The sequence below is a fragment of the Magnolia sinica genome, chromosome 6 (assembly GCF_029962835.1).
Source record: "Magnolia sinica isolate HGM2019 chromosome 6, MsV1, whole genome shotgun sequence".
In the NCBI taxonomy this organism is placed as follows: Eukaryota; Viridiplantae; Streptophyta; class Magnoliopsida; order Magnoliales; family Magnoliaceae; genus Magnolia; species Magnolia sinica.
Genome location: NC_080578.1, coordinates 101,881,964 through 101,909,836, shown reverse-complemented (window position 1 = coordinate 101,909,836; position 27,873 = coordinate 101,881,964). Strand labels below are relative to the sequence as shown.

The window sequence follows — 27,873 nt, the reverse complement described above, 5'->3', positions numbered from 1 at the left end:
ATAATCAAACTAAAACTTACTATTTATAGTAAAAATGAAATTAAAATACGGAAACGACCGTCAATCTCGGGGTATTTCGTAAATCTAGCTTATGCAACCCGGTGTAGCGGGGTTGGGTGGCTAAAGTAGCTCGTTCTACCCCAAAATCACATATTTTACACCCGATAATTTATTCTGGTTTGTGAGATACACCTGATCTAAGATTTTATGATCTGAATCAATTCTGTCGTTGACTGAGCCTTTTCTAATACATCGTGGCCATGAAACTGTCCACGACCCGCTCTCGCTCTACATCAATATGCATGTATAGATGTGAAGTAAAGATTTTCCAGCTAGAAATGATATTTTTGCCCATTTCACATTGAGTTTTACATTAACACATGCACAACCTTTTTTCATTAGAATTGTCTTTAACAAAATTGAAAAGTGCCATATAAATTCATGAGACGTGGTGCTGGTCAGCGTGATGTATAGCTTTTATCCACTCATATATATATATATATATATATATATATATTTTATGTTATTAACCTAAAAATAAAGTAGATCCAAGGCTAAGCTGACCACACCACATGAAGCAACAACAATGCCAAAGGCATCTACCATTGAAACCTTTTTAGGGCCCGCCATATTGTTTATTTTCCATTTAACTTTCCCATAAGTTCATATATACTAAATGAAGGTAAAACACATATATGAGCTTAATTCAAAACTCTTATGGCCGCTATCAAATTTAAAATGGTGGGCGTTTAATCCCCCATGTGTTCCCACCTGGGCTCTTCCTCATTTTAAGGCTCATAACCTGAAATGGTATGGAAAAATGGATGGAAGCCATACATAGGAGGCCCCTTACAGCCCCCCAGCCAGTCCCGAGCTCCGAACAGGAGGGGCAGCACCTAATCCGCGTCCTTCGTTGTAGGTCCGGCGTCCTGCACGTGTACGTCAATGAATGGAGATACGGTGAAGGCCATCGTATCAAACCGTTTGAATCATTAATCTCACGTTTCCCCCACGTGAGCCAGGCCACGTGCAAGGTGCAAACATCGGAAGTAGCACGCTCACACGTGAGTCAGTCACGCACGTGTCCCGTGAATCAAGTCATTTTTATGCACTCTCTTCTCGCGCGAATCGCGGCCTAGCAGGATCGGCGTCTCTTGGGTTGGAGGTGGGGGTGATGGCATCGCAGTCGGAAGCCGTGGATGCAGAGAGCGATCGCATACCGAAGCTCCGTATATACTCCCCTCCCAACGCTGGAGTATCCCCTTTCTGGAGAGGTAGAGAACATACACCGAACGCTATGTGTATTCTCAATGGCAATCTCACCTTCCTCTTTTTCTTGCAGACAAGTACGAGAGGGACGCCAGAAAGTATTGGGATATCTTCTACAAGCGACATCAGGACAAGGTCTGTAATTTCTTAGCTGGCATTGATATTTCTACACCCATGCCTTAAAAAAATAATAATTTCATCCATTCTCCGTCTCGGGGATTGGAATAGTACACTTTTGAAGTGGAACAAATATCGCCGAGATTTTGAAAATATCGTGATAATTACACTTTAGGGGTTGTTTGGATGCCTGTAAATGGTTTAAGTGGTGAATGATTTATAGGTGTAAACCATTTACAACCTGTCCTGTTTGGCTGGAAGCTGTAAATGATTGTCTCTGTTTGGATAGCTTGTAAGGGGTCGTTTGGATGGTGGTAAATGGGGCGACTTGTGTTTGGATGCTCTAATTTGCTAGTAAATCATTTACTACTTGTAAGGGCCTGTTTGGATGCCTGTAAGTTCTTTAAGTTGCAAGTGACTTACAGGTAAGTCACTTACAGGTTATCTTGTAAGTCACTTACAGATAAATTGGTTTTTGTGTTTGGGTAACCTGTAAGTTAGTTGCAGGTAAAAAACTATTTATTTCACACCACACAGAGGTTGGAGTGGGAAATTATTCCAAAATGTTATAATCATAGAAGAAATCTTGGCACAAATTATGACATTTTGTTAAGTCCATCTAGATGAATATTTAAACCGATTACTAGGCTAAACCAATCATCAAGTGGGTCATAAAAATGAGCCTAGAAATTCAAAATGCCTATAATATAGAAATCTTGATAATGCTAAAATGTGCCAAAACAAAAAAAAGTACAAGGCAATGGTCTAATACAACTTATCTACAATTCACAAGAACAGGAGAAGCATTGTACGATAGATCTGGATTATATAATCAAATGCTATAACAAGAATTCATGGCTCCCTAATCCAGACTTTTGACATGGTTGGCCCCACTTGGATAGGGCCATGTAAAAGGAGACAAGATCAATTGCTTCAACAACAGAAGGTTGCATAGGGACACATACACAGTCCAATCAATTGATCTGAACCCTTCCTTCAAGTTCAACCCACAATTAATGAACCACCAAGCAAAAATTACACCAGTCAAATAATTGCAACCATCCAATCAAGTGCCAAAAATTGCCAAAAATTGGACAATAAAGATTGTTTATGGAAATAATAGGTATAATAAAAAATTCCAAACATCCATTTGAAGGGACCATAGCTGATTGCTTATGGTTGTAAACAACGCTTTGATTATATGTTCCTAAACATATCATCCATAGATCGGAAAACCAATGGCTATAAGAAAGAAGGCCAAGTTCTAGATCCACGCCGCCCATCAGTTTTTCCAGCTCATCTTAGAGCTTGGGCCCAAAAATGAAGTAGATCCAAATCTCAGGTGGACCACACCACAAGAAATAACAATGATTGAATGCCCACCAATAAAACATCTTGTGGGCTACAAAAGTTTTGGATCAAGCTTATATTTGTGTTAACCCTACATCTAGGTACGTGTGACCTCATCAGCAGGTTGGACAACAAATAAACATTATGGTAGGCCCCAGGAAGTTTTTAATGGTCGACGTTTAATCATCATTGTTTCCTATGGTGTGGCCCACTTAAGATTTGGATCTACTTCTTGTGTGGGCCCAAGCCCTAAAATGAGCCGGCGAAACTGATAGACGGTGTGGATATACCAAAAATACATTAAGGTGGGCCCCGCTGTCATGGCCTCATCGAATGGGGTCCATGTCAAATAAAAGAAAAAAGGCTCGTAACCCTAACTGCAGAGAGGGAGAGAAAGGAAGAGAGAGAGAGAGAGGCGAACGACGACCCTAATTGCAGAGAGGGAGAGGGAGAGGGAAAGGAAGAGGAAGAGGAAGAGGGAGCTAGTTGCAGAGGGTTATTGGAGCTTCAATGGCGGGAGCTTTGCCGTAATGGAGGTGCATTTCCCCCCTCTTCCCATCTTTTTTAAAATCAGACCGTTGGCCTGTAAGTCACTTACAGGGAAGTGACTTCTCAACCCCAGCCCCTAGAAGTTTCCTGATAGTTTTGCCTGTAAGTGACTTACAACCATAGGTGAATTTCCTCCCCAAAACACCACTTGTAAGCAACTTCCCTGTAAGTCACTTCCCACTAACCCAACTTACAAGCATCCAAACAGGCCCTAAATGATTTACTAGCAAAGCCCCCTTCTCCTTTACTGATAAAAGGCTGTGATTTGATTTACTAGTAAATGAGGAGATGGCAACGCTCAAAATTTTTTTTTTTTTTTGAATGAAAGCCTATTAAGCAGATTTCATTTACCATTTATAGGCTATCTAAACACTGTAAATGATTTACTACTAAATCATTTACAACTTAAAGCCAAACAGACAAGCTGTAAATCATTTACCACCTTTAAGTGATTTACTAGTAAATCATTTATAATGTAAACCTTTTACCACCATCCAAACGACCCCTAAATTGTTTAAGTCGTAAATGCAGAGCTAATCTTTGAAAATATAGCCGTTAAGCTGTAAATGGAGAGCCTGAAAATGAAATTCTACCTTTTTGCATGTAAATGAAATGGGGGTAAATGCTGTAAATCATTTACAGAGGTCATCCAAACGCAGAGTGTAAATTATTTCCCTGTAAATCATTTACAACTTGCCCCATTTACAGGCATCCAAACGACCCTTTACGGCAAACGATATTTCAGCTACTTCAATTAGATGGATTCGACACTCACAGCTAACTTACTGGGCATTTATAAATCGAGAGCATGAAGACTGGGAGGCTGGATATGGGTGTTTGGAACTAACGAAGGCTTAATCAAACTTTGACTCCGAGGTTTAAAAGACGCTATTTTGCTTGTTGTTTGGATGCACTTAAATGGTTTAAGTGGTTAATGATTTACAGGTGTAAATCATTTACAACCTGTAAATTGTTTTAAGTCCTGTAAATGGAGAGGCTGTAAATGTAATCACAGCATTTTGCCTGTAAATCAAATGTGGCTGAAAGCTGTAAATGATTTACAGCCTATAAATCATTTACAGGCATTTTCTAGCATCCAAACACAGACTGTAAACCTTTTACCTGTAAATCATTTACAGTTAGCCCCATTTACAGGTATCCAAACGACCCCGATGTTATGAAATGGAATATAAGAAAAGGAAAATGGCTGGCCCAAAGTAAATAAAATATGTTTTTTTTTTTTTTTTTGTTGTTGTTATTGAAAAGCGTTGTTGTAGTTCATAACAATGTAGTTATGGTTAAAAAGTGACTTTCATGCATAATGGCCATGGCTATTATTCCATTGGACGTGGATGGGGTACTACTCTGCCTGTCCCAAGCTTTGCACAGCTAGAGGCTTTGAGTGGCCACCACGATGTATGGTTTTTATCCACACCATCCATCCATTTTGCCATATCACTTTGGGGTATAAGCCTAAAAATGAGGTAGATCCAAGGCTCAAGTGCCATATCACTTGAGCCTTGGATCTGCTTCATTTTCGGGCTTATACCCTAAAATGATATGGCAAAATGGATGGATGGTGTGTATAAGACCCATACATCATGGTGGCCATTCAAAGCCCCTACCCATGCCGAGCTCTGGATGGGCTGGTTAGTACCCAATCCGATATGGAGGCCCTAATTTCAAAATAATGCCATTGTTTCTCAAATAAAAGCCATTAGTTAGTAGATGTTTTTACTAGATAACACAATGGAGATTGGAGAGTGATCTTTCTTGCTATAACGGCCTCTGTGAATCTTGTGATGGGTACTATGATGGTTTTTTAAATCTTGTTTAACTTACATTCCTTAATATTTAAAATGAGTTCATAGATACACTCATCCTTTTCGATCTACACACACCTGGTTTCCTTTCATTTTGGGAATCAAAACAATAAACTTTTGTACTAGTTTGATTCTCAAAATGGAAATGGGTGTGTATGCAAATAAAAATGAAGAGAACACGGTGGGTGAAAATAGCAATAGTGATTCACTATTTAAGTTCTACTTCATCCAACATAAATTTTTAGTAGTCTTCATGGATAGTCGAACATTTACTTTTTTCTTCGTCATCAGTTCTTCAAGGATCGACACTACTTGGACAAGGAATGGGGTTGCTATTTCGATGTAAGTCAAATTCAATTATTTTTTGGACTAAGAGGAATTATATGATCCATGGCTGATGGATGTGTTCAGTATCATTATGTCTTGACCTTCTAGAGGTGGGCCCCATCTGTCAGTGATCCTAACCATTGATTTGATGTCCTCCACAATGGACAGACCATGCCCACAAATACTCTCCTATCAAGCCCTTGGCCTTCTCTTTGGTGGAATGGACCATCGATGTCATTCTATACTAGGGCAATTATAGGGTCCTGCTAACTAGTAAATGCATAGTTTGCCAATGAGATAGATTTCGTGCATGTGGGGCTTAAGATTTGATGATCAAAACTATTGATATGATGGGCCTTTTTTTTATTTTTATTTTTATTTTTATTTTTATCAGTCATTGATAAGATGGTCTCACCATGAACGGCGATGCCCTGGAGATCTTCCCAATTCAAAGATCCCAACCTTTGATATTGTGGCTTACAAATACATGGTTGAGAAATAGAAAAAGGAAAAAAAAAAAAAAGAAAAGAAGAAGAAGAAGAAGCAACGGTCCATATTCAATGGAGAAAAGATCAAAATAATGAAGTGTTATGGCATTTCAATTCTAGGAGATTTCTAGGCATCCTCATCCATGCTTCCATGCATACGCCCATCGTTTTGATGATTTGGATCATTGAATTATAGGACCCACATGCATAAATCCAATTGTTAGACACTACACATTTGCTGATGAGCAAGACCCTATAATTCTTCTTACTCCTAACCCTAGTAGAAGGGTTTGATGGTCCCTTGAGGAATCTTTTGGAGCATAGTCATCTATAGAAAAAAAAATCTTTGGCGCATAGTCCAGCAATGTTGTGGTCCATCGGATCAATTGACTAGATAACAAAATCTTCGCCTCACTTGTACAAACTCAAATGCCTGAGGATGCTTTACAAACTCAAGGCTTGAGTACACGTCCTCAGCCTTGTAATGATATTATTCCTCTTTATCACTTCTCTTGTTCTAATTGCTTCATCCAGCCATTCTGGTTCACCTTTCAGGCAAAGGGAAAAAAGGTCATTTTGGAGGTGAGGGTTATTTATTTATTTATATTTTCTTGTTTTCTTTATTTATACTTATGTATATCAAAATTTCCCCAAGCATAGTTTACACTTCCACATTATGTGGCGTCCTAATTGCCTGCTTTTGCACTTTGTATTCACTTTGTTTGTTTGGATTTTTTCCTCGTGTTTAGGTTTCTATGTAATTGCACAAATTCCTAAATTGTACTTGTCCTTCACATTTGAGGACAAACTTTGGTTTTCATCATGGTATTAAATAACAATTACGTAATTGGAGTTGTTATTTGATATGGGGCTGTAACACCTATTCTGAGAAAAATGGCCGTAACGAGCTGATATATTTTCTTCCTATTTAAAAAAAAATTAAAATTGAACGTAGCAGGGTCGTTACCATTTCGGTCCGTATTGTAACGGCCATAAGGCTGGCTGATATGTTCATCTTAGCATTATTGAATACCTTGGTTTTCATCTTGTTGGTGACTTCATTCATTGATATGGTGATGCGTGGTGTGTACTTAAGAAAATTTTGATGTGTGGCTTTTTAGAATTGAGAATTCCTACTCAAAGTTTTCCCTCATTGGGTGGTTTTATTTTACTTTTGAGTACCGTAGTTTCCATGTTCCATGCATTCTCCTAAGTAGGACCATGGAGTGTTTGAAGACTATGACACTAACACTTGAATGTGATTTGCCAAATTTCTTCTCATAGCTGAATCCAACTGTTTGGACATTTGAACACAAAGATTCCTCTCACCGAACACTGACTAGGATTTATTTATTTATTTTTTGTGCTAGAGAAAGATAAGATATATCTTTTAAATTCATTTAAAATGTAAAATAAACATTCCTATAGAATACCATTAAAAAAATATTCCTGTATTGTATTCTTGTGCTGGACCTGCTGGTCCTTCATATACTGAGGTGGAAACTTGGGTGTTTTATTGGTGACTTCATTCATTAGCATGGGCTTAGAACAGGTAGAAAAGAATTGTGAATCGCTGTTGTTTGTGTCTACAAGTAGGGGTGGGAGTGTAAGTCATCTCTTAACTGATTGCCCATTTACTCAAGGGTTTGATGGTGCATTTTTAATATGTTCGAGATGAAGTGGATGGTGCCCTCTACAGTGGACAAGCTTTAATGAAGCATGGAACTTCAAATTTAAAATGACCAATGTTAAAACTCTTTGGCACCTCTCGCCCAATAGCATTGTGGTCGATATGTGAGAGCAAAACATGAGGGCCTTCAGAAACAAGTCAGAAAGCATGGCCTAGGTGGCAAAAGAATGAGTAGCGAGATCATTTCTTGGGCTCTAGTGTACATGGATACTCGTGATAACCTAAAAAGAGGTTGGTTGGAGGTCATCGAGGATGCAAGACATCCTTCTGCTCATTGCGTGCTTTGAGCTCCTCCACTTAGTGGTATATGGAAGCTTAATTTTGATGGTAGCTAGGAGAAACTCTGGTCTATGAATGATTGGGGGATTATTATGGATGATGGGTGTTTTTTCTATTTTTAAAATTTCTTTTGGGAGTGGGATTCAATGCACCTTTGCTGGCCTTATTGGAGTAATGGATTCCATTGAGGTAGAAGTGCATGCTCTATGGGTGGGAAGGAAAGAACCTTTTCGGATGCATGCTCCGGGATCCCTCTAATGTCATAAATTGGGACCCCTTCACAGAAGGATATCCATGGATACTAGTGAGATGAGCAGTGGTGATTTGACATCATAAATCACGCTGGTCGTTTGGCAACATGGGTTCTGAGGGATTTGTGTAGATCTCATTTTGTGTGTGTGCGCGCGTGTGTGTGTGTGTGTGTGTGTGTGATGTTTGGTAGCAAGGATTTTGATTTTGATTCCTCCAAAATCCCTTCAAAGACCCCCTTTTGCATTCCCACCTCAAAGCTGATTTGCAAAATCCTCTCAATTCCACAGGTTTCAAAATCCTGATTTGGGGTTCTCTTGTTGGTTGTTTGGCGGCGTGGATTATGAGGGATTTGTGGGGATGTCAGTTTTTTGGGATGTTTGGTAGCAAGGATTTTGATTCCTCCAAAATCCCTCAAAGAGCCCCTTTTGCATTCCTACCTCAAAGCTCATTTGCAAAATCCTCTCGAATTCCACAGGTTTTAAAATCCACTGGATTCCAGAGGATTTTAAATCCATGCTGCCAAATGATATCTCAGTGTCTTTCATGTATACCCCTAGAGAAGGGAATTATGTAATGGACAGATTGATGAGGATTATTAATTGGATATTCTCCCCCTTTGTTGTAATTTTATTGTTATTTCTTAATAGAAGTTTCATCCATCATTCGTGTAGTATTATCTCATCTATGTGTACCTTAGCTTCCATGTTACACAGATTCTCCAAGTAGGAGAACTACAGGTGTTGGAAGAATATGATTTTGATGCACGAATCTGACATGCCAAATGTCTTCTCATAGCCGAATTTAGTTTTTTAGATATACAAGCAAAAAGAATTCTCCCACTAAACACTTCATAATAGGATTCTTTCTCTTTAGCAAAGATAAAAAGAGATCTTTACATCGAATTTAAAACATGAAATAACTTTCTATAGAAGTGCTCTTAAAAAAGTAAAACAACTTATTCAAAAGGTAAGAATAATATGGATCTTTTGTTTCTCTCTGTTTTAGTAATCAAATATTTAAACTATTAAATTTTTTCTTCCTTTCTTCTAATTGATTTTTATTTATTTTCAAATTTTTTTTTTTTTAAACCTGAATTGCAAAAGGAAATAAAAAAAATAAAATTGTCTTATGTCTCTTAATCTCAACCTTTTTAAAAGGGGGACTGCATGATATTTGCATAGACTATAAAGGATCAGATGTGTCACCCAGATATGATACATGTGGTGCATATACCTCAATTATTCTGGCACAATTGTATATGAGAAATAACCCAGTAATTATTTAACTCCATATTCACAGAAGCAATTTTTTAACAATGAATTTTAGTAGGCGCTATGGGAAAGGGACTTTGTAATCTATTTATTTTCATTCATAAATGTTTCGTTTTTTCTTAGAATGATATAATGTTGAATCCTTGAATCCTATTTTTTGGGGGTTTGATGAATCATAAGAAATAGTGATGTAAGTTCTATTAGGGTATACTTGTAATTTCTAACTGCTATGAGGGTATTCATGCAATTTATGTAGATCTTTCAGATAAGATTAACAGGATCTCTAGGATTTCTCTATGTTAGCTTGATGAGATTTCTAGAATATTCTTAGATAGACTTGAGAAGCCTATAAATACCACACTTTTGTATTCAATCTATTCATTCACTAGAGAAACAATTCCTATGCTTCAATGTAGAGAGCAAAACTTGCTACATAAGACAAGACCAAATGGTGGCCAGATATAAACCAGTTGGTAGCCACATAGAAAACAATGAGAATGACGACATAAATTGTGGCATCTTTAATTGATAATCGTACACTGTTGTATGAAATGCTTAATTTTGCATCAGCTTTTCCATCAGCATTATATTTAATACTTGCTGTGGATTCATCGCTTTCAAATTCTGCAATAAGTGTATCCGATATTATTAATTTTATGGAAGTTAAAGAGATGAAGTTGTTGATTAACTGATGATATTGATCTCATCATGTGGTAGAACTTTGGTACTCAAGTGCTTCATTTTACATCCACCAGCTGAGTGACATTTAGAACCCATTGCATGGATACTTGAAATGAAATTTGACAACTAGGTTGTCTTTTCTACCTTCCAGCTCTTGCTTCTTCCTCTTTAAATACTGTTATTATTATTATTATTATTATTATTATTATTATTTTCCTTTAGCAATACTGCAAGAGATTTTTCTTTGGAAGGTAGGAGATAAATATGATTACCGAGTGGCAAAAAGCCCACTTCAACAATAGAGAGATTTCTTCTCTTTTCATTGTAATTGTCTCCTTGTTAACATTGTTTGTCATGTCCATAGCGAGGATCATTTCTTTTCTTAAATATGGTTGAAGATAATGGAACTCACTAGAACTTGTCGCTACTTCTATTTCAGTCAAGATCAAAATCCTCCATAGTCATTTCTTTTATTTTATCAGCTAGTCTTCTTTATACGGACCAGTAGTGGTTTCAAAAGTGTTTGATCTTCCATCATCCTTGCCTTTTGCCTAGGTATCTTTCATGATGTGGGACTTTTTTGAGGCATATATGAGTACCTTTTCTGCCTGCTTGATGTTAAACTGCTCTCCAACTATAAATTTTTATCTTTAACTATTGTTTCCAATGAACAGATTGGCTGTGGAGCTGGAAATACCATCTTTCCTTTGGTTGCATCTTATCCAGACATTTTTGTTCATGCATGCGACTTCTCAACACGTGCTATTGACTTGGTTAAGGTGCTTCTTTCTCTTCCTATCCCATTGCAACATCGATGGGAATATTTCATCATCTAAGCCTTATCTCAACTAATTGGGGTCAACTATACGAATTCTGTTTCGCCATGTCAGGATCCATGGTAGAAATTGTGGCAAAAGTTCCATGCTGGCCACCAACCTGCGCAACCCTCCTTTATCCTGGCTTGGGACTGTCAATGAGAGTACAAAACTCTTTAGATGGGAATATTTGTAAACCAATTTTAATTATAGCATATATGCTATTCCAGCGATATTGGTTATGCTATTTGAGATATAAATTTAGACCACATCTTAGAAATTCACTTGTTTTGATATGTATGAAAAGTACTATAGCAGATGGTGGATCAAGAGATGATGCTTATTTGTTGGATATAAGGGGCAAAGGCAAACTGTGTTTCAACATCTTTTCTGGTTCTCTTCTCTGCTTGTCTACGGCACATGATGTGGGAAGGGAGGGAGGAGGGACGAGGAACAATGGGAGATTTGTTGCAAGGAACAATGTGAGAGTAATGAGAGGAAGGTATCGTGAGGGACAAAAAAGGATTGATTTAGGGCTGTTTGATGCACTTGCACAAGAAGGGTTGTATGGTTTCAATCTTGCTATTTTTGGTTGACTCGACATTGGCTTTCCTCAAGTCAGCATTTTAGCACCAATCTTGTCGAGTGGGATGGTGAAATAGGGGTTTGCAGAATGCATCCAAATGCATGCGAAAAACCCTGGTTTGGCTCAAAACTGGGTTTGTGCCTCAAATGCCCCTTGGGAGGGTACATCTAAACGGGCCCTCATTCTTTTCTTGTCCGTGGGTAATATGGACTCCATATTGCAAACTGTAAAGTTTGTTTTGAGAGAGGTTAACAAAATTGCCAACTTGTTTACTAAAAGAGGAGCGACTGGTTGTGTACATATATAACTTTTTAATGGAGCTCTTGGAATACCTGCTAGGCAGTTTGTACCATGTGAAACATAACCAAACCAAGTTAAGTGCTGCTACCATAGGTTGCTTACAATTGAATGGTATTTAATGTATTCCATTTCATTCAAGTAGTAGTTCACGTAATACATACTTAAAAGAAGTGAAGGATTTGAAAAACCTAGGTGTTGAACACTTTTTACAGCACAAAATTGGCAACCATCCTTTAAAACTCCATATGGTTAAAACTTCTATACTTAATCCCGTGTGAAGTATTAAAAAGAAGAGAAATGAAATCTAAAGTATATAGAGGTGCGCTCTAGTGGTACCTGTACCATTGCAAGCTTATGGTGGTACCGGGAAAATGTGGGGCCCACATGATTTATGCAGGACAACTACCCATACATCTGATGCGTGAACTCATGTTACCTCTAGGTATAAAAGATCAGCCTGATCCAACACTCAGTTGGGCTACAGAATAAGGAGCGAAATGGGAGGGAATGACCACCTTTGATTTGCACTAGGCTCCAATGAGTTGCAAAACAACCTAATGTTTGGCCCGACCCTTCATCTTTCCTAATGAAGGATTTGAATGGCCTAGATTGCATATAAACTACATAGTGGGCCCTCTATCCAAATCAACAGTAAGCGTTCACCCTTAACTTGTTCTTCCTGCTGTGCCCACATGAGTTTTGGATAGGGCAGATGTTTGGGTACTGGGGTTAAATTGAGGTCATGCATGATGGACAAGTTTAATGATTTAGATATCGCCAATGATATTGATATTGCATATGGCCGACACGATATGCAGGGGGAGTTATTAAATTCCCCCATATCGCACAAAATATTGCAATGTTTCAAAATGTGCAATATTTTGCCAAATCCCTTCATAAAATTCCCCATCTTGTTGATACATGCTATTTCCCCTTTTGGAATTAAAAAAAAAAAATCGCAAAAAACCCCACAACAATCCATTTTCTCCCAATCATTTTTTGGGAGAATATGTTTTTATACTCATGTTGTATGATTTATGAATTATATGAACTCATTTCGGATATAATTGCATCACTTCTGTCAGACAATGCATAGTTTAGGACCGTACACAAAGGAAACTTGTTGTGGATGCTTTTTTTTTTTTTAATGTGATTTTTTGAGTTCTTAAGTGTGTAACCATCTCTCTTTTAAATATCCTAATTTTTTATTGAAAAATTCCATCATTTCTCAATGCTTCCGTCTGACAGTTATATATTCCCACTACATGCGATATTTCCCATGCGATAATGATATGTTGCTGTATCCCAAAGGTTTGACATGTTCATTGATACCAATATTTAAATCACTGGATGGGATAGATGTCCTGAATACATCACACGGGTCCCACTTGTCTGGTACCACAGTAAACTTACAGTGGTACCAGTACCACCACCAGAGCATGCCCCAAATATATATAATTGTATAAATAAATGCAATAGAAATGGCAATCACGCTGAAGTAAAAGGAAGAAAGATGCAACGGCTAACAATCTTCGTAATGGTTTTGAAAAGACAATCCAAGTGCATATCTACCAGAAAATTATATGCATCATGTAAAACTACGAAAACCCAACCCCATTTAAGTGGGTGGGTGATGACGATGTACAAGTCGAAAAGGTTAACAAAAGAAGAGTTAGAAACCTTTACTTGATATTGAGTTTTCTTAAAAGCCCATATGCATGCCTAGATGAATATCTTCAGACTTCTTCATGTCCCCAAGTGAATTCGGATGTAGCAGCAGTCCCATCATTTCAAATTCATATCAGTATTGACCGAAACACATAAAATGCTATTTCCTTGTTGCATAAATTCAGCAAGTATCTTTCATTCATTTTGAGCTCAGAGGAGGATGTAAATGCAAACTTTGGATTTACTTTGATTATTGCAGGCACACAAAGATTTCAAAGCAGATCAAATGGATGCATTCGTTTGTGATCTCACAGTGGATGACCTTAGCCAGAAGATTTCACCTTCTTCAGTTGACATTGTGACCATGGTAATAACTTTCTTCTTCATGCAATGTGGTTTTTCTTTTTCTTTTTTCCTTCTCTCTCTCTCTCTCTGGGTTATTAATACCAAGCATTTTAATTACTGAGTTTAGAAATCCATTTTTTTTTTTTTTTTTTGGGTTGGGATGATGCCATCTAGTTAACCAGCTGACTTGTTGTCCAGATTTTTGTTCTGTCTGCAATATCCCCAGAAAAGATGCCTGCAGTATTGCAGAATATCAGAAATGTTCTTAAGGTAAGATATGCTTGTTATGGCTTCTGTGAAATGTTTTGGCCTGCTGTCTGCATATATTGTGCTGAATTCTGATACAGTTATTCTGACTTCTTCCAGCCTCATGGTCATGTGCTGCTCCGAGATTATGCAGTTGGCGACCTTGCTCAGGTCGGTCTATATTAGGATTTTAAATGTGCTTGTTAGTTAGCTATAATAGTATATTTTCTCTGGGGGGATATATATGATAAATTCACTAACTATAATAATATATTTGCTCAGATTTGTCTAGAGAGATAGATGGGGAATGATAACATTCCCACCTTAGTGTGGACGTAAGCAACATCCCTAAAATTTTTAGTTGATATTCTAGACTTCTACTCATTGACCAGACTGTCCCCTCATAACACACATACGCACTCAACCCCTCAAGGTTTGAGATCCGTCCTACTTCTGATTCGCTGTCGTGAACTTCATTCAACAACCTTTGAAAGATGCCTCTCCACCTCTTGCCAATCTCTTTCCACTGACCAGGTGTGGCCCATTACCAACCTTATCTATCAGTTTCTTCTTAAATACACGCCCTTCCCTGTTAAGTTCCACCATCTTATTCTTGAGCAATTTTTACTCCCGTCAAAGGATTTAGACATCAGTTTCGAAGTGTAACTCCTCCAATTCAGAAATTGGTGCGATTCATCGAAACCGGCATGACTTATTTGATACTGGGTGAGTTGCTTGGTCATTACACAAAAAAATAGATTGAAAAAAAGAGAAAAAAGCAAAAAAATGTTCCTCATCCGCTTCCTCCTTCCTCTGACCTCTCTTTTGCTGCTAGATGCACCTGTGGGAGTCTAAACATAGAAAATAAAAAGTGAAATGACCTGATTTTCTGGCCAAAATATCTAAACAGTGCAACCACCATGATGGTTTGGATCTCGCACATGTGTGCCATACGGCATGTGTGGCTACAACGTGTGCAATCTTAGCACTGAGAGGGACAAACGTAACACCTTTTCTACTTCTTCCTATTCTTTCATCCCTGACTCCCTCTCCTATGCTAGCTTTTCTTGTCATAATGAAAGAGTGTGAGACCCTATGTGCCAAAGTACCACGTCCTTGTGTATCATTCACCATACTTTGTTAAGAGCTTTCCTAAGGTTAGATGTATGTTCAGGTGAGCCCATCTACATGCACCATACGTGCCAAAATGGTATGCATATGCAAGATCAAATATGTTGATCAGATGGGTCTCAACATGCAGATTTGATTAACCAAAAATCAAGCCTGTGTACAAATTAATTGATCTACAGTTTAAGAAACCATAGAATAGATAAAAAGAAGAAGAAGAAATGATTGCAGTCTGTATGATGAGTGGACTGTCTTGATTTTGGGCATATGCACCTACAAGGTGTGGCCCATCTAATTGGTGTCTTCGAGCAGACACATATGTGCAACATTGTTCCGTAGGATGTTGTATAGATGAGTTCTCTTATATAAATATTTGGGCCTGGCGAACATCCTCTGTCAGAGGATCGAATATTCCTATTTTAATAAGAGAAACTTCTATAGTTTGGCAGAGTGCAATGGGTCACGGATGATACACAAAACTCAGAAATTGCACGTGGCATGTTTAGCTCAAAAAAAAAAAAAAAAAAGGTCCAGAATTTGTAACTAGTGCTTCTCTCATGAGCAACCTGATTGGTATGACCCCTGCTGGCTTCTTCCCTAATATACTACAGGACTGGATCCATCTTCTCCACCTATCACTGAAATCCATTTGCCATCAAGTAGTCACGGAAATACCAATTTACACAACCATATGCCTTATCCATTTATACTTTTAGGGCCTGTTTGTTTCACTAATTACCATGGTAATGTAAAGGAAAAGTGTCATCATTACGATTTTTATTGCCGCCACACCAAACATAGGAATTATCAGTCAAATGCAGATGTTTTTGGGAGACAGGTAAATGAATTTGTAATCATTGCACTTTTTTATGGCATCAGTGTGAAAATCTCGAATCCAAACAGGACATCAGTGGATGGATGTGATGATTTGATTTTAAAGTAATGGAAAAATGCCATCGTAACGATTTTACTGCTGATAAACCAAACATGGGAATCAGTGGTCAAATTGAGATGTCAGCAGAATAGGTAAAGGAATTTGTAATTATTGCACATTTCCTTTACATTACCATTTTAATTGGTGAAACAAACAGGCCCTTAGAAGAAAACCCTTGCACCCTTTCTTTTGGAACTCGCTTGCCATCTCATGGGCTATAAAGGCCCATCCACAAAGTTCCTATCTGCAACGAAAGCCCTTTGGGACAGGGATATCACATAACCTAACACCTTTCATATTCTCGGATCAAGAAACTTAGCTATGATTTTATATGAACTCCCAATCAGGCTGATAGGTCTCAAGTCCCGGACCTCCTCTATATCTTCCTTGGGAATGACAGTGACAAGAGATGAATCCACATCCCTGTTAATAATAGCTCTATTGTGGAATTTGTTGAATACCGCCAGTCAGTGTTCAAAATATCTTTATCCTTACATGTATCAGTCCCCTGGGATACGAAAACATATATCGATATTGTCAATAATATTGCAGATACCCAGGAATGTATTGCTGTCTGAGTTAAAAGTTGGGGAAAACGTTAGGGTATAGGTGGATTTTCAGTGAAACTTCAGGAGATGTTAAAAGACACATGATATCACACCTAAGACTCAAAATATTACGAAAAGAACTATACACAATAGGTTTCCATTATATAAGGGCCCAAACTGTGCTGCTGGACAAAAATATTTAATCAGTAAATATGATTTTAATGGACTAATTCTTGAGAAACAATTCAATAACTCAGCACATATAGTTCCTAATTAGTTATAGGCTGATTCTAGTGAAGTTATGGACATGCTTTTTAGGACTTGCACCCTTTGAAGCTCAAATCAGGATGAAATCCAGCCGAGAATTTGAAGATCTGCTGTTCCGTTTTTCTTAATATCATCAGGAATTAAGTCGATGAGCTGACAGTGGTCTTATTCCTCTAGTGTCTTTCTCATTGCTGCAAAATATTCCTCAACTGACATTTCACCTTGTTGCATGTTTACTATGTCATGGAAGAGTTGATAGAAACAGACCAAATCATCCTGCTTAGAATTTCTTGCCATCTATGTCCCATATTTTTCACAGTCCTTGGAAACAACAGCTTGGGACTCCAACCAATTCCAAGAACTTTGGATTCTATGTCCAAATGGGCCCATGGGGTCGACTATACACTGTAATTTGATTGGTGTATTCTAAATGACTTGGTAGTATATGATTTTTCTAACAAGCTATTCCGTTATAATAGTGATGGTTCTTTACGTGCATATCCGAAACTTTTCGCAGCAGACAGAATGATCTAATTTGTTGAGAGTGTTGGAGTGATAAAGTCCCTTGATATACATTGATACACCACACTTTGACAGCTTAAGCTTTTAGAGTAAATGGTTGTTTGACATGGTATCAAAGCGGAAGGTCCTATGTTCGAATCTCGAGAGCAGCAAATATGCCTTGCTAATATATTATTCTCCCACAGGGGGTCAAGAAAATCAGGTCTGGCCCAGGGACTGGGAAATCAAGCCCGGCCTATTTATGGTGTGGGTGTCCCTCCACCCTTGTCGGTATGTTCCCGTGCGGAGTTCCCACCCCACACGTGCCGCGGGGGGGAGTGTTGATACACCACACTTTGACAGCTTAAGCTTTTAGATTTTGACAGAGAGTAGAGGGCATACAAAAGTGTTCAGTAGATGCAGGGTTTTGAGTGTTAACACAGTGTTTTTCATTTATCCTTTTCTTAGATAGTTTCCTGTTTTGTGTTGGATTTATGCAAGTTAGTTATGGTTGAAACTTATTGAAACAATCATCACTTGTTCTAATAATGTTCAACAGATCCATGATTGTTCTTTTCCTTTGTGATCACTACACCCCCTGTTAGTATACCCTGCACATTTTTTGTTCATATGCAATTGAATGGTAATAAGAAGCCTTCACAAAATCCGTATTTTTTTGTGGAAGCTGATGCTCTAGGTATTTGGTAATGGAAACGGCCAGCGTAACGACTGGCTGTAAGATGTAATGATATGGGCTGTAACAGCCGTTATGGACACTGTACCGGCTGTTACCGACCTGTACTGATCAATTTTTTATTTGCAGGGAAAAAAGTTTATCAGCTCCATATTGGCCTATTACGGGCCATTTCTTTCAAATCGGGCATTACAGCCCTGTATCGTGTAACAGGTAGCACCATTATCGTTACATAACGGCCATTACAACCTTTAACGTAGCTATTTTTTAATACCTTGCTGGTAATGCTTCATTTGTACTGCCAAATCTTCACAAGCACTACATGAAGTTGTTCCTTTATGTAGTTAAGTTATTCTCTTTTATTGACTTGAGGAGTTCTATACACTTGGCCTTTATTTTTGGCAATTATCCTCCCTCTTTTTGGCTAATTATCTTATTTGTCATATTATCAAAATGATAGGAAAGACTCACTTGCAAGGATCAAAAGATAAGTGACAATTTTTATGTCCGGGGCGATGGTACTGTGAGTTCTCATTGCTTGGTGATTATTGAGGTCTCAAGTCTAACTGGTTGTACCACAGGTTATGGTCCACCTAGTGGGTAACTTCCAACCTATTTAAGTGCATGCGACATCCAACCCTTCCAATGGGTTGGTCCCATTATAAAGATCACCTGGTGCAAGAATCATCCCCGTCCACTCATCAGGTGGGCTGCGCCATAGAAAACAATTTCTACCCATTGATTAGAATACAAGTTTGGTCCTCTCGATAAGTAGATGCAGCTGGTTTTTTTCCCCAAGGTGACCCTCATGATAAGGCCAACCTGTTGGATGGGTTGGATGTCTCATGCACTTAATAGAATGGAAGTTTTCTGGGTGGACCAAGACTTATAGTCCAACTGGTTGGACTTGAGACCTTTTTGTGATTATTTTATTGTAATCATTTTCTTTGGTTAGCCTAAATTTTGATAATCCCCTTCTATGTTTCCAGCGTGCTTTTTATTTTTCTGAAGATTTCCTGACTAGTTTATTCAAAAGCAATGGATTTGATGTTGAGGAAATTGGCATCTGCTGCAAACAAGTGGAGAACCGCTCGCGTGAGTTAGTGATGAATCGGTATGATCAATTTTGATTATTTTTAGGCGGATAATGTTAATTCATGGTATGGGTGATGATCATATACAGCAATTACGACATCCCTCCGCCACTCGAAACCTAATGACATACTTCTATTTCGTGTTGTTCAAAAATGACATCATAGGTGTCAGCTCTCCTTTATGATTGATTGTTTATATACCCAAATCTTCTTTTTATCAGTATGCACATCAAGATCCCTGACCACCTAGTGGTTCTTCTCAAACTAGTTTTAACTTTTTTTTACAATGCACAACCAATTAATTATAGTAGCTATCTCTGGAAATAAAAATTTATACTTGCTTATTTCATCATTTCTGTTTATCTTTTATTCATTCATCTAGATTATCTTGGTTCAAAATATTTGCTGATACATATCATATCGGCCAAATTTGTCAGCATTTTTGAAAAACTAGCAGTCAATATGTATCTGTATTTTTTCGATTGGATTTTCAAAAATGAGATGATGGACCTTCCGTTAGTAGGTGCTATGTTCACATGGTCGAATGGCCAAGCGCCACCAATTATGAGTAGGTTGGACATGTTCCTTATATTCCCAGAATGGGCAAAGAAATATCTTCTAATCAGTCAAATGGGCCTTACTAAACCTTTTTCGGATCATTTTCCAGTTCTTTTGGAAGCGGACAAGGAGGATTGGGGCCACGACCTTTCCGAGTTGAACTAGTGTGGTTAGAAATTGAAGGTTTTGGGTCAAAGATTGTGGAGTGGTGGGCGTCTTTTCCAGTGGTAGGGGGTGCCGGTGTTTCTCTCTTCCAAAAATTAAAGCGGTTAAAATAGAAGATAGGAGAGTGGAAAAAAGAGGTTCTTTTTGGCCGAGAGAAGGAAAAGAATGAAATCCGTCTGCAAATTCAAAAGTTAGATTCCAAGGAAGAGGAAGAGGATCTATCAGAGGATGAAAAGGCTTGGAGGGAAGTGTTCAGAGCAAAATACAATGCTAGGTTGAGGGGGGAGGAGATCAAATGGTGAAAAAGGTCTAGGGCAACCTGGTTGAAAGCAGGAGATAAGAATGCCAAGTTTTTTCATGCGATGGCTAGTGAGAGAGCACGCATAAATAAGATCTCTTCGTTAGTGGTGGATGGACAAAGGATCGAGGGGAGTAAAAAAATTGCGACCTTGTAGTCTATTTCTATAAAGACCTATTCTCTAAGGATTGGGGAACTAGGCCAACGCTTGCCAACTTGCATTTTGAAGCAATTTCACCTAAAGAGGTGGAATCTCTGGAACATTTGTTTTTTGAAGATGAAATTAAGCAAGCAATGGTAGATTTGGGTAGTGATAAGGCTCTTGACCTAGATGGTTTCCCGATAGCATTCTATTAGAAATTTTGGGAATGTGTGAAAGGTGATATCATCGGTTTCATGAAAGGATTTTTCGAGAAGGGCTTAATTGCAACACAATTAGGAGCTACTTTTATAGTATTGATTCCCAAAAAGGAAGGAGTAAAATGTTTGAAAGACTTTCGTCTTATCAGTTTGTTGAGGGGTCCATATAAGATTCTAGCAAATGTGTTGGCTTCAAGATTTATGAAAGTGTTGGGCAATGTTATTTCAGAATCGCAAGGGGTCTTTGTGGATGGAAGACAAATCGTCGATTGCTCTCTCATGGCCAGTGAAAGTGTTGATTCTTACTATATGAGAGGGGAGGAAGGTATGGTTTGTGAGCTTAATGCGGAAAAAGCTTATGACTATGTGGATTGGGCATTCCTAGATTATATGTTGGGTAGATTAGGATGTGGCCGAAAATAGCGATTTTGGATTCGGGCTTGTGTCAGTTCAGAAAAATTCTCCATATTGGTGAACGGTTCGCCAAAAGTTTTTTTTGCTGCTTCCTGTTGGTTGCGTGAAGGCGATCCTTTATCTTCTTTCCTTTTCATTACAATTACTAAGGCCCTCAGTAAAATGTTGCACAAAGGGGTTCAGGTGGGGTTGGTCAAAGGCTTTGGGGTGGATAATACGAATTTTCAGATTTCTCATATATAGTATGTGGATGATACACTCTTATTGTGTAAGGCAGATGCTTTTTTGTGGAAAATCTCTGCTCGAGTATAGTAAGTTTTGAGGTGGTTTCCGGTTTGAAAGTTAATAATTTCAAAAGTGAGATCTTAGGGGTAGACATTTCCAAAGAAAGAGTGTGGGCTTTTGCGGGCGTTTTTGGGTGCAAGGAAGCTTCTTTTCTAACAACGTACTTGGGACTACTGTTATGTATAAGGAGATTGGTGAAGCACATGTGGGATGGAGTTATTGAAAGATGTGAAAGAAAGATCTCAAAATAGCAATCGAGGTACTTATCCATGGGTGGGAGGATGGTAATGATTAAATCATTGATGTCGAATCTTCCAGTCTATTTTATGTCTCTCTTCAAATGCCCAAAATCCACTCTAAATTCATTGGAGAGACAAATAAGGGATTTTTTATGAGAAGGGTTGGGGGAGAAGCACAAGTTCCATCTTAATGAAAAGGGATGAAGTTTGTAAACCGATGGTTCAAGGAGGAGCGGGGATCTTAAACTTAGAAGAGATGAATCTAGGTCTTTTGGGGAAATGGGTATGGAGGCATGGGTCGGAGGGAGACGCTAGATGGAGGGAGGTAATAACGAAAAACTACGGATTGTGGGGGGGGGGGGGGGGGGTGGGGGGGGTTGGGCTTCATCCTTGTATTGTTGTTCTTACTTGTGAAAATAGGTGGCATCCTTGAAAGACTGTGGGAGGGAATAGGCTTTCATTTGGGGGATTGTAAGAGAATTATATTTCGGGATGATAGGTGGGTGGGAGATGTGAGGTTGGGTGAGAGGTTCCCATCTTTAGCAAGCCTAGATAGGGAAGAGGGGGAGGTCGTGAGTAATTGTTATTCAATAAGAGGGGAGGAGGTCACGTGGATGCCTATTTTTTGAAGGAATCTTTCGGATGGGGAATTTGAAGAGTTGGTTCAATTGCTTGAAATGTTATCAAAGTTTTCTCCACTTTTATCAGAAACGGATTCCTTGAGATGGTTCAAGTCCAACACATGATCTTTCTCAGTGAGGTCATTCTATCAGTTCTTGAGTGCATTTGATGAAAATTTTGAGATGGCGGCAACGACTTTCATCTGGCATTACGGTGCTCCTTTGAAGATGGTGGCTTTTGGTTGGCTAGTAGGTAGGAACAAAGTGCTAACCATATATAATCTTTGTAAGCAGAACATGTATCTCCCAAATGTTTGCTTGATGTGCTTCAAAGATACGGAATTTGTGAATCACTTACTCATTCACCGCATATTTGCCAGGGTGGTGTGGGGTCTTCTTCTCCAATTTTTTTGGGCTTCTATGGGTGTTCCTGAAGACAATTGAGGAATTTCTCATTGTTAGGCATGGTGGGGGGATAGGGAAAGAAAGGAAAAGGGTGTGGTGACTAAGTTTATTAGCGATCCTTTGGGCTTTATGGTGGGAAAGAAACTAGTGCTGCTTCAACAACAAAATGACCGGACCGGTGCAAGTTTTCAATAGGGCAATTCTTAATGTGAAGGATTGGGTGGAAGCATAGATTTCTCAATCTTGTCTTCTAATTATTTTGAGGGAGCTTTTGTTGGGGGCTGTTGTATTTGTATATTTGTATGCTTTGGCTTTTGCCTTTTTATAATATATCATCATTGTTAAAAAAAAATGTATGTCTCTAAAAAAAATAAAGAATAAAAATGTATTTGTATTTCCGAAGAACTAGTATATGGTGCACTTTTTATGTGTAGCCAATGCATGACTAAAGTACAATGCATTTTTCACATGTCAATGATCCATGACCAAATCGATCAGTATTCACAACGATAAAGCCGTTTATTCTGATATATTGGCCATACACACTGATAAGCATGGTTTTGGGCAGGCTGATATATGTGCTAGTGATGATACTTTGAGCGTAGTATACGATGCGGGATGGTGTGGATTATAGGAAGATAGAAGAAATGAAATAATATGAATGAAATCACACACCTCCACAACATGTATAAGGCTTTAGATTAGGGTTTTCACAAACTTTTTCTCCTAAACTTACACTTATGTTTTTAATTAAATTAGCACACACCAAGATATTCCGTATTAATGATGGTCGTAACGGTCACCACCATTTCCGATATAGGTATCGGCGCGTAGTGACTGTTACGACCCCAGTAATGGTTGAAAATTTTCTTTTGCTTGAAAAATCTGAAAAAATATCTAGAAAATTCGGAATAATGTAAATATTCCAAATATATATTCATTTTTATTTAGTTATTTATTTTGAACATGTTTATTGTAGTGTAATGTAATGGTCCACTCTTTGGTGAGAGTGATGTATCGAGCTGTCTAGTGAATTTGTGAACATAATTATGTCGCTAATGTTTACACATCACAATTAAGCATTAGAACTAGAAATCATAAAAAAAGCATAAATACTACTTTTTCAAATTTTTGAAAAAAATGCCCTTGGAGCTTCTATTCGCTCAAGTCACTTCAATCTACGGTTATAAAATGATTTAGAAGAGTTTTTGGAATGAGAAAAGTGAAAAAATGAGGATAAAATGGATTTAAATAGAAATAAAGTGATTGTTTTTCTACCGTTACGGGAGTAACGGCCGTTATGCCCCGTAATGGCCGATACGGTCCCAAAAAACCAACCGCCCCGTTTCACCCCCGTTTCATGTAATGGTCATCGCTGTTACCTATACGTATTGGCCTTTATGGGTGTAATGTATCGGCCTTTAAGCGTATCGTAACGGATATGGAACACTTTGGTACATGCCACGTTGCGTCTACAAATGATGCCCTTATATAAGATTTTGAACATTCAAGAAGTCATCTCTATGACCCTTTTTTTTTTTTTTTTTTCTAGATTTTGAATAAAATGCTCATGCCTTCAAACTTAAGTTGTACTCTCGTACCACCTTGAGTTTGGGGGTGGTTAGCGTGTATAGTACATTCACACATCTATGACAATTGTATGCATATCTTAGATTGGAATTTAGGTAGATTGTGGAAGATTTATGCATATCTTTGTAGATATGCACATCTGTTGTATATATATTGGTTATTGCTAGTGGAATACATAAAGCACTATACAATGTAGTCTCCATTGTTTACAATTACTATCGTTATTGATTTCGGGCAGTTTTTCATTTAAATAATTGCAATACCATTGATATGTAATGTTTATTATTTAAAATAATTGAAGAGACTTGTTGGGGTATTTGACTTTAAAAGCTACCATGTCCGACACTTTGCATCCATGTCTGTTGGTGTCCATGTTGCATTGGTTGGTGAAAATAGCTTTGTACATGAACTTTTATGTTTGGTTTCCATAAGAATTTAGTTGTTTACACGAGATACTTTATTATAGTTTTTGAGCTTAATTGATGCCTTTTGCACTTCTAAGCATCATATTCAATTTCAGGCGTTGGATTCAAGCTGTATTCCGCTCCTTAGATGGTCTAGATTCATCTCCCATTCAAAAACCTGATAACAAAGTGGGTCAAGAAATTAATGGCACTAAGCTTAACAGTGCTAATACTGTGAGGAAACCTGGAAATGGTATTGAAATTGACATGTCTGAGAGTATTGCTGTTGAAATGTTTGGTCTTTCAGAATCTATTGATGAGGTAAGGCTTTAAGTTGCTCATATTTTCTTTTTCATGCTTTTAGCACTTCGTTTCTAATACTTGTATGAAATTAGACTCCATGAATCTATAGTAGAATGGTTATATCTCTAGCTTTGACGATTTTTGCTGGTTTATTATTTTAACTAGAACCAAAGAATGAATAGGTTATATGATATGGTTGCGAATGTCATGTCTTTTGGAGGTTGTATAGATTGACCAAATACTGTCATACATTTTGCTTATATAACTTTTTTGTTGTTACATTTCTTAACGCCAAAGGGGAGAAATGTCTTGTGGTCTAAGTTGAGCTTTCCATCTGCTATTTGTGGGGTTTCACTGCTCAATTTCAATTTGACTATTGGAATTTATGTTCTTTTCTATATACATAATCATGATCATCATCAAAGCCTCATCCCAACTAATTGGGTCGTCTACAGGCATGTTCCGCTGTTCCAATCTATCAAGGCACATATAATTAGTTAAACCATAGGTCATTTTTACAGAATCAACGACCAAAACCTGTCACATATGATACTCTATAAACAGAGAAAGGTATAGATTAGATCAAACATTTTTACAGCTTTCAATTGAAATAGAAAGCCTTACCATGGGGTCGCTTGTCCAAATGTGTAAGCATTGTTTAGAAGAACCGAGGTCGAAGATCTTTCGTTCATTAAATTCATGTCTATATCCTACTGGAATCCAAAGCATATGGGGTAGCAAATAAACCATCATGATTGGTGTTTTAACCAGGATAGCTCTCAATGCTATGGTGAATGAGTATGCATATGATGAATCAAGGCATTTGGTGTGTTGGGGCAGCATTATAGGAGTAATGTGCAAAACTGATACAAAAGTAACACACGATCCTGTGGATTGGGGTTCATAGACTATATGCTTGGGAGAAATTTGGGCATGGATGTAGAAGAGGGTTGATTTGAAAGCATGCATTTCTTCATTGCATTCCTTTGCCATTATAAATGGCTAACAAACTGGTCCTTTGGTATCTCTAGTTGTTTCTGGTCAGATACTGCTCTCATACTTTCATCTTCAATGGTGCTGTGGAGAGTCCTAGTAGGATAATGCTCTCTTTCCTCTTCAATGATGCAGTGGAGAGTCCTAGTAGGCCTACTAGGACTCGGCAGAGTATTGTAAGCATTGTGGTATTTGGAAAAAAATTTAGGTAGCGTTCTGAATTTCTGTTTATCATCTTCAGTCTGCATATGGTACCATCTTTTTGTGCTACAATATTTGGAAATCTTAGGCTCACATCAAGGTGTTTTGGACTATGTTTGGGTCTTTGATTTAAGTTTGGAAAAGGTTGGGTTGTTGGTGTCATGTTGAAGGCTGAATTGTTGGAAATCTTAGGCTCACTTTTTTTTTTTTTTTTTTCTTTAGGGCATATTTCGAAAAGCGAATTCCGTGGATGACATAATGATTACCCAATGATGATATTCATGCTCACTGTAGGAATAGGAATCCAAAAATGGGGTGCCTGTTTGGATAGTGAGTGAAATCTTCAAATTCATTAGACAATTGCCTCCTGTCAGTGGAAAACAATTTCCATCTTTACATGGATTCTGTCTACCCAAACACGCCCTTATATTATATTTTCACTGTTTTCCTCATTTCCGTGGTTTGCAATGTGATGTTCTCATGAGATCCATGATCTGTTTGTGTTTCCTTGAAATCTGTCACAGATCATCGAGATCAACTTGAGAGAATGCAGGTTCAGGATAAAAGGCCTCTCCAGAGAATTCCAACACACTTGCAAATCGACGGGCTTGATGCTGTGGGAGTCAGCTCGCCTGATGTCTGCAGTATTAGTGGAGAACCCATCCATAGTTGCAGGGAAAAGGGTACTGGAATTGGGCTGTGGCTGTGCGGGCATCTGCTCGATGGTGGCCGTTAGATCTGCAGATCTTGTGGTCGCTACTGATGGAGATGCGAGAGTGCTTGACCTTCTGAGACAGAATGTCACCTTGAACCTAGAGCCCATTCTCCTAGACAAACTGCTTGCAAAGACACTGGAATGGGGGAACAAAGATGATGTGGAGGCCATCAAGGGATTGAATCAGGATGGGTTTGAAGTCATTATTGGCACGGACGTTACCTATGTGCCTGAAGCAATCTCCCCATTGTTCAAAACTGCAAGAGCGCTTATCTCCAAAGGAGGTGGTGGGAAATTGAGACCGGCTCTCATTCTGTGTCACATCATCCGTCGTGTTGATGAGGCGTCGATACTCTCAGCTGCGTCCCGATCTGGGTTCAAGCTCGTGGATAGGTGGCTCATGGGAACACCATCTTATTCACTTACAGGCAGTCTCAATGAGGAAACACACAGCGGCATCATTAGATCATGGTTTGGTTCTGGGTTTGAGGAGATGTATTCCCAACAAAATAATGCTGTAAATATCATGTATTTTCATGCAGAGGATGCCAAATTCAGTTCAACCAAGGCAATTCTCACTGGACCTTGAGAAGGCGATTTACAGCATGCGTGAGGTATCCAGGCCATTCATCAGGTGGGTTCAGCTATTTTGCTTGATTTAGCATAAAGCTTAGGCCGATCACACCAAGTGGGCACAAGTGTGTAATAAACGGATGGTGAGGAAAAGATGACCCATGGTCTATATTTGTCATAAACGGGCTACATGCTGAGCGAGATCTTAATTTTGGGTCAGTGCGATTTCTCAGTGCCCCTGCTTGATGTGTGGCCCAGGTCCACAGATGTGACACACATACTGCGAGTTGTGTTGTCAGTCTCCACTTGCAGGAATGGCGATGTTATTGATTTTATTGAAGTCCTTTATCTTGTCATGTAAAATGAACATTTTTGGGAGCTTTTGGAATCACAGCCCTTGAACTAAGAAGCGATTCATTGGAGGAACGGTAAAGATTTATTTACTGTAATTGGATTCAATCACTGTTCTGTTTATACAAATATGTTATAATCTTAATGGCCTTTTGCTCATCTAATTTCAGATTCCAA

The 27,873-nt window shown here is 38.4% G+C and overlaps 1 protein-coding gene across 4 annotated transcripts; it reads left to right on the top strand.

Moving 5' to 3' along the window:
- Positions 1 to 901: 901 nt before the first annotated feature.
- LOC131249310 (uncharacterized) lies at positions 902 to 27,873 on the top strand. 4 transcript variants are annotated; one of them, XM_058249982.1, is made up of 12 exons: positions 902 to 1,274; positions 1,343 to 1,404; positions 5,400 to 5,450; positions 6,458 to 6,505; positions 10,771 to 10,875; positions 13,725 to 13,832; positions 14,009 to 14,080; positions 14,177 to 14,227; positions 18,589 to 18,651; positions 19,118 to 19,242; positions 24,677 to 24,881; positions 26,582 to 27,873. In XM_058249982.1, exons 1-12 carry the CDS (start codon positions 1,175 to 1,177, stop codon positions 27,359 to 27,361), a joined length of 1,770 nt encoding a protein of 589 aa, XP_058105965.1. In that variant the 5' UTR covers positions 902 to 1,174; the 3' UTR covers positions 27,362 to 27,873. The 4 variants fall into 4 exon arrangements, with proteins under 4 accessions (XP_058105965.1, XP_058105967.1, XP_058105968.1 ...); XM_058249983.1 differs by having other exon boundaries at positions 904 to 1,274; positions 6,479 to 6,505; XM_058249984.1 differs by lacking the exon at positions 10,771 to 10,875.

What these genes read in the sequence shown, in the direction of transcription:
- LOC131249310 (XM_058249982.1), top strand. Translation starts at nt 1,175, where the DNA reads ATGGCATCGCAGTCGGAAGCCGTGGATGCAGAGAGCGATCGCATACCG. An exon ending in AGTATCCCCTTTCTGGAGAG is followed by an intron (nt 1,275 to 1,342) that starts GTAGAGAACATA and finishes TTTTTCTTGCAG; the next exon opens with ACAAGTACGAGAGGGACGCC. An exon ending in CAGTTGGCGACCTTGCTCAG is followed by an intron (nt 14,228 to 18,588) that starts GTCGGTCTATAT and finishes TCAAAATGATAG; the next exon opens with GAAAGACTCACTTGCAAGGA.